This window comes from Pleurodeles waltl, chromosome 3_1, assembly GCF_031143425.1.
Source record: "Pleurodeles waltl isolate 20211129_DDA chromosome 3_1, aPleWal1.hap1.20221129, whole genome shotgun sequence".
NCBI classification, from domain to species: domain Eukaryota; kingdom Metazoa; phylum Chordata; class Amphibia; order Caudata; family Salamandridae; genus Pleurodeles; species Pleurodeles waltl.
This window is the reverse complement of record NC_090440.1, coordinates 575,197,470-575,209,618: the sequence shown is the minus strand read 5'-3', so window position 1 is coordinate 575,209,618 and position 12,149 is coordinate 575,197,470. Positions and strand designations below refer to the sequence as shown.

Below are 12,149 nucleotides of genomic sequence, written 5' to 3'. Positions count from 1 at the left end.
GATAGCCAGAAAATACATTATTCTATCAACGGTACTAATGCTTAATCGAAAGGCTGACTGTAAATGTGACAATACTTTAGCTAGGGAGATCCAATCCCATAGTCTGGTTAGGAACTGCATACAATACACTTTTTGTATACTGTCAATCAGACCTATGGGTCTGTAATTTCCCAGGATAGATTTATCTCCCTTCTTATAAATCAATATAATTTCAGCTCCTTTCCAAGAGTGTGTGATTGGGGCATCCGCTATCAAACCATTTGATAAGGAATTAATATAGGGGCGCCATACCTGAAGTTCACTACAAAATAAATCTGCAGGGATTCTGTCCAAACCTGTGGCTTTTCCTGGTTTCTGGGCCTGAATAGCAACAATTGCTTTTTTTATTGTGAATGGTCTAATCTCTTCTTGACTTGAAACAGGTTATAGCAGGCCAAATCTCCATGTTTATCATTATCTAAAGCATTATCACCATAAAGAACTGTGAAATGGTCAACCCAATCACCAGGGGCAATATGACAATCGGGACGAGCTTGATCTCTGGGCACGTTGTATGCAACTAAATGCCAGTCATTTGTTGTAACTAAGCCTGACCGCATACAACAAATCATCCCGTATTTTGCGTTGCCACTTAACCTTGCTAGCTTTGATAACTCTTCTATATTCCCGTCAAGCCTCCACAATTGGTGTATTTTGATTGCTCTTTAGGGAATTTATCAGGGCATTTTTAGCATTTTTGCAAGATTGATTGAACCACTGATTCGTCCTTGTTATCAGAGGCCCCTTTCTGCCTTTACTTTCTTTCACAAATAAATTTCCTTTCTTATCAAAAAGACTTTCATGCACAAATCGTTACATCACTAGGGGGCAATACTTTATGCTCGAAAATTTGCAGCTCATCAGAAATGGTTCTATAAATATCAAATATGGCAAATTTAGATGTACAACAACCTCCCACTTCACTTTACGCTTAATATTGCTTGTCACCACAGAGTTAATAATTGTAAAAGAGCTTTCTCTATCACAGGACCAAGGCTTATCCCATTCCAATACAATAGGAAAATGGTAACTACCATGACGATCGAAGACTATCATGTCTTTTATTTCATGCCAGATTCGAAAGTACAAAAGAATAAAGTCAATATGACTTTTACAATTACCCCTTACAATGGTTGGTTTAACAACAATGCTGAAGGAAAGCGGCCATTACCTGGCCTCAGCCATGGGAAATCGTATTATCTATAATCTGTAGTGCTGCTGAGCTCATTTTAGGCAGTACAAAGGGGAGGAATCACCCACGATTCATCTTCCCCTCAATTTAAATGGAATAAATGGTTCAAAACACACAATAAGATCACCCGAAATAATGACATTATGGCTAGAGCCAAAATCTGTCAGAAAAGCATTGAGGGTTCTTAATGTCTGGGAAAGTTTGTTAAAGGAGGTTGATCTGTTATAAATGTTGATCGACAAATACGGTGACCCCATCTTGGGTGACAAGCTCAGTGCCAAGAGATCACAAGAATCAATACTAATTCTGGAGAACGAGAACGATGGAGAACAAAAATTTTGCAGTCAATCTCTCTGCCAGCCCACTCACCTGGTGAACATCAAAAAGAATAATGTTCTTGTTTTACATTCCTTTGTCCAAGGGCCGTCTCCAGGGGCCCAAATTAGTCTGGGAGATGCAGTCCCTGACCTCGACCAAGGTGATGCCTGTCCAACGTTGCGGGAAATTCAAATTTTGCTGTATAGCGCTGCTGAACTGCTGCAGGTGGTGGAAAGACAAGGGCTACCCCAAGGGGCCCAAAGTAGCCTGGGAGATGTAGTCCCCCACGTCAACCAAGGTGATGTGTGTCCCGTGCCGTGGGAATTCGCTATATAGCACTGCTGAATTGCTGCAGGGGGTGAAAAGCCAAGGGCTGCCTCCGGGGGCCCAAAGTAGTCTGGGAAATGGTAATGCGCGTCCCACACATTATTTCACAAGATACACACCAGCAAAGAGTAAGGGTCGCACAGGGGATGAGGACACTGGTTTCGTGCTTCTCACTGGTGAGCACATACAGATGTTACATCCTCTTCATGTGAAGTTGTCCTTTCAATGGAGAAAGGATCAGGTAGTGATTAATTGCTCTTTAATGGTGTCCTTACGCTGTTCACAACTACCACACTGAGGTACTTGTTCTGGTTTCGCTAGTCACCACTTCCGCGTCCATCAAGTCAATAAATGAGACACATACTCAAGAAGAAACAACACCAATTTACAAAAATAACAAGCATTTTTATATTATTTTTTACACCAAAATCTTCCAAATTAGGTAAGTAATGTTCGAGATATACTTAGCTCACTGTGAAAAATGATATCACACAAATGCGCTTTTATCCTGTAATAATTTTCAACGGAGAAGAAAGGTACTGCATACAGGTACTTGCAACCGTATTTCAGGGGTACCATTTAGAACTTAGGGTGCTAAAGGGTCAAGGCCACGAGAACCATCAGCCGTTGCAGGTTTACCTACACTGGGATGTCTGGGTGCAGAGGTGCTGGATGGGTCGGTAGCCTTGCGCACTGCACAGTTAATGAAGAGGGGGGCTCTTCTTCTAGGGGGGCAAGACACAGGCTGCAGAGGGGGATTTGGGGCAAGTCCAGGAGCTCCCATATGGGGGCTCAGATCATGAGAGTCTTGGAGCAAGAAAGCACAATCGATGGTCGTGGACCAGTGCTAGGGAGCTCAGGTGTAGAGGGTTTTGATAGGCAGTTCCTGTGCATCGAAGACACTCACAGTTCTTGGTTACCTGCAGAGGGGGAAGAAAAACAAACAGCAGGGCCAATATCGTGGTAGGCCTCATCTGATCCGTTGTTCCTTGGTGGCAGGTCACCTTTAATGGCTGTGGTGTCTGGTCCAGACACAAAGCATACTTAGTGCTTGGAACTGCTTTGGCAAAAGGGGTGGTGCAGGGAAACTCCTGGGGGTCTTGGCAACTCCAAACCTGCTGGAAAAACGGGTCTGTCCTTCTGGACCATGGTGACCTCCTCCTGGGTAACTGCTGCCTCAGTGGATCTGGTAGTCAGCAGATTGGTAGACTGGACATTACAGTCGGTGCCTGCAGGTTGTAGGGAAGTGTCTCCTTCACTTCAAGGGAGATGTTGGCTGGTTGGAAAAGTGCTGGCAGCCTTCCTTGGCTTTTGGAAGATGCACAGCTGCAGGGCGAGTTGGGTCCAGGTGATTGTGGGGACAGCAGCACAGGGTTTGGCACCAAAAGTCCAAAGCTGGTCCACAGTTCTCGCGTAGGTCTGCTCTTCTTTATCCTTCTTCTTCTTCTTCTTCTTCTTCTTCTTTAGTCAGTAGAATTTGAGTTCCTGGTGCCATGGAGTCACCTACGTACTCAATTTAGGGGTGTTTAGGGGAGTGTATGACCACTTTGTGTGGGGAGTGGGCATACTCCTGTCCCAGAGATCCTAGTTCCACCAAAAATAACATGGTGGAACTCTTCGTTCATGGAGCACATCAGGTATCCCACCTTAGGGGTATGGCCAGCTTGATAGTGCAACACTCCTACTTGCATAGCTAACTTCCCACCTGCCTAGTGCCAAATGGGCCTCAGGGTGGCATCTCCAAGGTCTGAGAGAAGCCTGGGCTGCATATCAAAGGGGGCAGGGACTTTGAAGTCCCTGACCTTAGTATGCAGATTCACTAGCCATCCTGCTGGAGGAGGTGATAACACCTTCCTCTGGAGCAGGCATTGTTTGTGGCCTGTGAGAACGCGGGCTCTCATCTCCAGGGGGTCGGAAACTCGTCTGTGGTGGCAGGCTGGTCGATACCAGTCAGCCAACGAACGAGAGGACTAGTAGGTTTAAGGGGCACCTCGAAGGTGCCCTCTGGGTGCATTTCACAATAAATCTGATATTGGTATCACAATAGGTTTATTAAGACAAGGTGTTTGATACCAAACCCCATAGGTTTCAGCGAAGCCATTATGTAGCTGGATAGCTCTTAATGACTAGTGCCCAGTACATACATTAAGATGGCTTCACTGTCACTTGCAATATCTAGTTATAGAACTAGATATCACACAGGCTTATCTGCTCATATCTTCTCACATAAAATATAATGCACCTTGCTTAGGGCTTTAGGGCCTGCTTTAGTGGTGACTTGTACATATTATATGCAGAGATTTGGACATGGCACACAATGGGTGTGCCATGTTGTATTTTCACTCATGGTTTGCACTATGACACGCAGTCTACAATGACAGGCTGTGTGTAATTTGTAGGGGGATCTCTTGGGGTGGCACTATATATGCTGCAGCCCTTAGAGACCCTCTTTAGGACCCAGGGGAACCATTTACTAGGGAATTACAGGGGTGCTAAAGTGTGTGCCAAATGTACACAATTAGATAAGTTTACCTTGTTTTGAGGAAAGAGCACTGTCACTGGGGACCTGGCTAGCAGGAACCTAATGCATGTTCAGTCGAAAAACCTCCATACCAGTGGCAAAACTTAGGGGTGACCATGTCAAAAAGGGCACTTTCCTACAAATGTCTACTGAAAAAGTAGTATACTCTAAATCGTTTCATAATCTTAATTCCTCAGACATGCAGTTCCAAGGTGAACTTAAAAATTGCCTCCAGGTAGCAAGAGCCCTTCTAACAAAGTGACCTTTTACAATCTTGAGAAAACAGCTTTACCGTCAGTGGGTACCCTAGTGTAATGCGCAGAGAAGGGACCTCGTTCTGCTATGCAAAGCCCAAAAGGACCTCCTCATCTTGTGTAAGAACCTCAGCAAAGATAGAGGAATAGAACCTTCTCCTTTGGCTACCTTAATGTGAGGCACACACATCAAGTTCTGTTGAGCTAGAGGAACCTAACCAGGGTTCAAAGCAATGCTACCCTTTCAAAGCTGGTCCTTTTATCAGCTAAATGTGTAAGAAAAACAAGCTTACAGTGCAACACAAATAAATATTATCCCCTCACCAAAAACAAATCTTTATCTCTGAACAATCTCTCTGGTCTTTGGAGCCTCTGTCAGAGATTTTAAAGAAAATATTGAATGACCATTTAGCAAAGACAATCAATTATTACAATTAAAACACAAATAAAAAAACAATATTAAATTTCAAAGAATACAACGTAATATATTTGCTGATTAGTATGAGAAAAATGCTATCATATGACAAAAGATGTGGTATTATTATTGTTAGTAGACAAGGTAAACAACGACCACCCCAGAACAAGTGATAACATCTCACGCTAACATCTACTGCACTTAGGCAGAAAATTCTGTCATCCTGCTATAGTCTTGTAGACCTCTGTGCTGTAGATAAGGGAATGCAAGAGAACTACAACACATACTAGTTAAACAAGATCTCATTCACATCATTGTAAGATGGTGCAAAACTTCACATGATAGTTACAAGGGGCAAAAGAAGTCTTCGCCATCACATTTCTAGGATTCTGAGTAACATCCTGATATCCATCAGGAATGTCCGAACCCTGTCCCAATTTACGAAAAAGTTGAAGACTAATCTCTTTAGGGAACACTACAACCCAATCCTGTAACAGTCTACTTCAGCTTCCAGAATCCACCAACTTACAGTCGCTCACTTTATCTCTGCATATGAACCCGTACAGTACTTCAATACCTTCTGGCTAGGTTCACGCTATACAAATAGCATATGCCTGCATACATTTGGCAGGTGCAGTATATGGGACTTATCACACCAACAGTCTCTTTAGACAGCCTAAGAACAAACCTGTAATTGGAGTTGGAAGGAAAACTTTTCTACATGTAAGTGAATGCAGAAACATAATTGTACTTGCATTGTACTTTGTATATTCATTATCATTTCAAAATGGGTGTGTGGGATTTATCTGTTACCCCAGTCTTCAATTGCTGCAATTCACACTTGCCTGAAGAGAATTGTGTTTACCTGTATTTTTTTTCAATGCATCCCTGATTGTGATGAAGTTTTTCAAAGACTTCGACATTTTGCAGCCAGCAATCGTCAAGTGGCCAGTATGTAGGAAGTAACGAACCCAGTGATCATTTTCAAAGTAAGCCTGCAGCAAAAACGAACATGCAACAAAGCATTAGGTGATACAAATACAATTTCTTTGGTTCCAACCTTTCACACCAATTTATATTGTCACAATCTTCTAAACACAGAAACAGAAAATGTACTCAATACCAAGCCATAACCATAAACTCGTCCACCACTGTTATTACACAGTGTACATTGTCTATCATTTAATGGCAAATAATTCTGAGTTACTCTAATTTGCTTTACAAATTAATAATCAGTGTGACTAGTAGATCTGTTAGCTAGGGAATTGTACCGTTGAATTAATAAAACACAGCATATTAAGATCAAAAAACTAAATTATATTACAACTACCAACTACATGTACTATAATACACATAACATATTTGTAAATGAACAATGTATATCTGGAGACATACTGTATATTGATGAATAAGCAATTAAGAACCCATTACGAAGAACTATGTATTTTATACTGCATTAACATTATGAAGACACTATTATAAATAATTCCAGAGTGAAGACAACCTCCATCAACAGTCATAAACATTAACTAATTCTGTACCCCAATAGCAAACACTGAGTTTAAGCATGAAAATAACAAGAGTTCTATCACAGTAAGCAACCTTAAACATAATCTTTAATACAACCCTAACTATAACCTTTATCATAACCCTAACCACAAGAGTAGCCTGTGTTATCTCAAATATTAACTATAACCTCAAGACCTACAATGCTGAAATCACGAATAATAAACAAATTTAAAAACATGCAGGTTTTTATTATTACTCAAAACATATTCTCACTATGTGTCATTTTATTTTCTTCATCATTCGTTTCTTCATAGTGGTCCTTTCATTTTCAGACAATACTGTATTTACCTTAAATAAATGACTATGCCAACAGAGTTGCTCCTATGTTATGTACTTCCAACCCTGTCCCTCTAAGCTCACTGCTCTGATACTGATTTTAAAGGTTTGTCTCTCGTTATGCCTTTAGCACAATTGGGAATGGAAACACTTTTTATTTCATGTTCTTTTTCAAAATTATTGTCTCTTTCGTGGGCTTCAACTTTATTACCAAGGCCAGGTTTGAAGGCATGCAATCTTGTCAATGAATCTTCTGCAGGGCAAGAAGTTCAACATTACATGGGCTGTTGAGGATATTCAAATATGTGTATCATCATCATTAAATTATTGCCTTTGTTGAACTTATGGCACACTTCACTCTCAAAAAAATACAAATGTTGACCGCATACAAACAGTTATAAGTTGTTTTTTGGTAGGAAACCATCACTAAATTCAAACCTCTGGCAAAAGGTATTGACAGAGGTAAGACCCCTGAAAGACCTGTCTACAATCCTCCTTGTGAAATGGAGGACTACAGGACCCCTCTTCTTCAGTCAATGTTTTGTTTCAATCTTTTATTTCTTTAAGTTGTTTTTAATAAATAGGAAAACAACAGTGAAATCTATGCAGATGTGCAGCATACTTTAATTCAGTTACAATGCAAGCAACATTCTTAAACTGCATATGAGAGAAAAAAATCTAATAAATAAAGGGAACTAAAACAAGTTCAAAACTAAGAATTATGGGGCATTATGCAGTACTTGTGGTGCTCCACGGCATGTAGGTTATTTACCATGTCCCAATAGCATTTTCTGTAGCTAGGGTATTCTTCTGAGGCTTGCTCAATGGACGACAACCTCAGGCTACCTGGTCTTCAACCTCTGCAGATGTCCAAATTATGAAACTGAACACAAACGGTTACTCACTAATCCAGCATTATGAATTCTTGAAGATCCTTTTATGGTAGAAACTGGATAATTCTACCAATCTTGTCCTCACTAGTTCTCGCTGTCTTGGCTCTGCATATGGCACAATGTGGCTAGCAGTCAACAGAATTGTGAACTCCGTCCTTCTGTTGTCAGTGATGTGCAGTGCACCAGTAATGGATGCTTTACATTTTGATTGTGGGAGAAAAGTGCATAGCATGCTAATTTTGTTAATAAGAAGCATCAAAATAGCATGCATTAGAATCTTTGGAAGCAGATGAGGTCTAGAGTTTTAAATGAGGAAGAGGGCACTGTAACCTGCTGCCTAAGTTTTGTAACAAGAATAATGCAATTTGTTGCTGAAGAGGCAACTCATTCACATTTGAGGATATGTCACAGTTCCACACTTTTTCTTTAAATGTAGGACTTAAAGCTCAACAGCACTTAAAACCATTTCCCCCACTGCATAATCCTTTTCTCTACAGAAAGGAATTTCCAAATACTTGCATTTCGGCTTGTCTTTAGACTATATAGCAATATATGGTAAATAACGCCTCAATGTTAAGTGCCCAGTCTAAGAAAAGGAATTCTTTAGTACACACTGTTTATTCCATCATGTCACCATGCCATGCCTTCACACTTAGCTGTATTAATACAGAAAAGATGATAATGGAATACGTTACAGGAGGTGAATGCCAGAGGGATTCTAGGAAGATCTCTAGGGGTAACGCGGACTGTCTCTAATGAGTTGTGGTGGTCTGTGAGTGACACTGGAGTCAAAAGCTCACAGTGTATGCGTCACATATAATGGTTGGATAGCAAATGCTATTCTCAAGGGAAGTGCCTGCACTTTGTTGCCAGGATACAATACCAGAGCAGAAAAGGGACTCAAAGAGATCCCTCAAAAATTAAAGATACAAAAAAAAGTAATAGGTGAAGGTTCTGAAATTTCAGAGTCATGAGTACAGAGGACATGTAATGGCTCCTGGTAAGCAGAGCTTTATAAGGAGTCCTCCATCTTACACGAGCTCACAATTTTAAATAAGTTTTAAAAGAATTTCTGTATTCTCCCAGAGAGTGGGGGCAAGTAGTTCAAGTATTCAGTTCAGGAAAGAACATTTGAGTGTCCTTGAAACATACAGAGTATTATAGTGTTGTTCATGTGAGGATATCAGTTTACTTACTCATGATTCCGACCCATGTTTGTCAACCAAGGCAAGCAACTGATTTCCAAATCCAGACAAGATTCTACAAATAAATCCTGCAAATTTACACCCCCCTTCCTCCTTCACACCACTCCCCTCACCACGCCTTCATATGCGAGAGTACATGATACTGACACCATGCTGGTCAAGATGTGCTCCCTGCCACCATGATGGCAAAGAACAGGCGCTGTTAGATACAGCTGGAGGTCACTGGAGGGCAGGAGAAGGATCTGTGGGAATAACACTGCACAAAGCTGAACTTTACCAACAATTTGTACAGTACATATCTCCTCTCAGGTTTCAGCACCTAAAAAACGTCCAAGGCACCACGTAGAGGATTTAGGAGTTGGGCTAGAATTCTGCTTTCAAGATATTGGGTGGGGTTGGATATGAATAGGTCTTACAATCTGAAAAGTCACTTCTAGGCTTGACTCTAACATCCTGATCCCTTGTTCTTTGGCAGCTGTGGTTGACTAAACTTTCAATCACTTTCCTGATGCTGATATCTCAGGCCCTAGAGCCAATATTTAAACACTAATTTGCCTTGATTTAAAGATACCTTTACTTCTGTCTGTCCTCCTTTTAGTATATTTAACTTACTAAAAGCTAAGTCTGATTAATGTTTCAATGTTTTTGGCAACTACATTCTAAGTTATCAGAAAAAAAATATCAGTCAATATACAACATACCTCAGATTGGGCCAGCTCATTGTCATGGTGAGGGAATCGAAGATCATACCCTCCTCCGTGAATGTCCATAGAATCTCCCAGAATAGATCCAGCCATTGCAGAACATTCAATGTGCCAACCAGGACGCCCCTTTTTAAGTATAAAAATTGAAAACAGTTACTTAACAAATAGATGTTAGGAGACACATTCTGTGTGACTACATACAGCTTTCATGATAAGTAAAAACGTTAAAATCTATGCAGAATTAGGTTTCACTGGGTAAGGGTTGACATCATACTATGGTAAAACAAGTCTAAAAAAGTTAAAAGAATCATAATGTCAGGAATCAGATCATGAATGGCCACACGTGATCGCTTGCTAAAACAGTTTGAAGAAATGTTCCTTTTTTTTATACAATAACTTACAGAGATGATGAAGAGAAGGGGGTAAGAAGTATGCTCGAGATCCAGCATGACAAAATGTAAGTAACTATTTCACCTAATGGATTTCATTTCCTATGCAGATTATTTGTAAAGTTTTTTTTTTTTTTTTTTTTAACCAGTGACTTACATATTAGAAAGGATGGACCTTAGAAACTGCACACATACATAACATACTTCCTGAAGATGTGCTGTACCACATAGGTATTCCAAACAATGAAACAATTGTTGGCTTAGTATTTCAGTTGACAGATCATCTTCTATGAAATACCAATTCACAGAAGTATGCACAGAACACAGAGTGGATGCCTGACAAATTTCAAGCGTGGAAATAACCTCAGGAAAGCAGATATCCTGATCCTCATCTTAATGAGAAATAACCTAACTAAAGTATCAGATTCTACATAAAATGCATTAAGAAAAGTCACTAACCGCTATGCTATGCCTTTGGAAGATCAGTCATAAGCACTGAACAAAGCTCTGTTCATATAATGTTCAACTTTATGGATAGGTAAGTACCCTTTCTCTTCTCTGCCTTTGATGGATGAAGAAGATGAAAAGTTGCAGTAAGGCAAATACAATGATTTTACTGAAATTCTGAGATAACTAGGTTCATACAAAAAGTTTTTTTTTTTTTTTTTTTTTAAGAAGTTATAAGGACATCAACTGTCAAAGCATGTCTCACACGTTGTCAATCGAATTTTGAGACTGCCAACAAAATCAATCTGCCTTTATCGTCAAAGAATTAAAGTAAAGGAGTAGTTATACATATGCTCAAAAGGAGGTCCTTACAATTACAGATTCAGCGGAAACAAAAAGCTCCAGAAGGTGCTCCTTGGTTACTCTCACTGAAATCTGACCAACTATTAAGGTTTTAAACAGTGTACCCTGCTCTGGCTTATTTTAAAAATATAAGTTTGAACATCATACACAAAATATGTTCCCCTACATGGGAAGCAACAATTTAAAAAAGGCTAGCATAGACAACAAATCCATTAAGATCACACCACTAGGAACAGCTCAGAAGCCTGCAGAATTTATGTGGCGGATATTTTGATTTAAATCCTACCATAAATACCAAGGCATATTAGGGACATTACATCTCAACTAAGCAGGAGTTGTGCTGGCAACTGTTGTGATCGGAATTCAGAACCTGTCTCTCCATTTGTGACAGCGAATATCAAGAATCCTCCAAGATAAGGATTACAAATTTTAAGAACTATATTACAGTGGACTGAACCTACCAAGAACATTGATGTTTTGAAGTTCCTGATTATTTTTAACACTATGGCCCTCATTTCAACCCTGGCGGTAGGCGAACGCCAGGGGAAATGTGACAGTAGTACTGCCAACAGGCTGGCGGTACTACTCACCTTATTTTTTTCGCCACGGTCATACCGCTGGGATCGGCGGTATACCGCCATGGCGTTCCCGGAGGTCATAATACGCCAGGGCAGCGCTGCAAGTAGCGCAGCCCTGGGGATTTTGACTCCCCCTACACCGCCATGGAAAGGCTGGCAGTAAGGGGACTCGGGTGGCCCTGGGGGCCCTTGCACTGCCCATGCACTTGGCATGGGCAGTGCAAGGGCCCCCAGGCACAGCCCCATCCTGCAATCCACTGCCCGAATTACAGGCAGTGGATTGCACGACGGGTGCTGCTGCACCCGCCGCACCGCCACATTGCTGCAGGCTCCATTAGGAGATGTCCAAATGCGGCCGGCAGGTTCCAGGCCACATAGGCGGCGGACTGGATGTTCAATATTGGCGGTGTTAAAATGAGGCCCTATATGTAAAGGTGCTACAGTGCTGAGTGGCTCAACCAGTAACAAATGCTGACTATACAATTTCCAAAAACATAAAACAGCAAATTACATTATATGTCTAAGTGATCAGGAGTGCATCCTCCTGCTTCTCTTTCCAAAATATTCTTTGGAACAAAAACTGGGGCTATAGCTTGCCACTGCTGTCTGTTACAGAGATTTCCTTGCAGCAAACACTCAGCAAAAAGATTTAATTAACT

At 40.9% G+C, this 12,149-nt stretch overlaps 1 protein-coding gene across 2 annotated transcripts in view; it reads right to left on the bottom strand.

Annotated features, from left to right (window-relative positions):
• CARS1 (cysteinyl-tRNA synthetase 1) overlaps positions 1-12,149 on the bottom strand; it is a 344,636-nt gene that overhangs the window by 168,220 nt on the left and 164,267 nt on the right. For both annotated transcript variants that reach the window (XM_069223014.1, XM_069223013.1), the window contains 2 exons: positions 9,711-9,839; positions 5,932-6,061 (listed from right to left, as the gene is read on the bottom strand). In XM_069223014.1, coding sequence (XP_069079115.1) covers positions 5,932-6,061; positions 9,711-9,839 — 259 coding nt within the window. The remainder of the gene's footprint in view (positions 1-5,931; positions 6,062-9,710; positions 9,840-12,149) is intronic.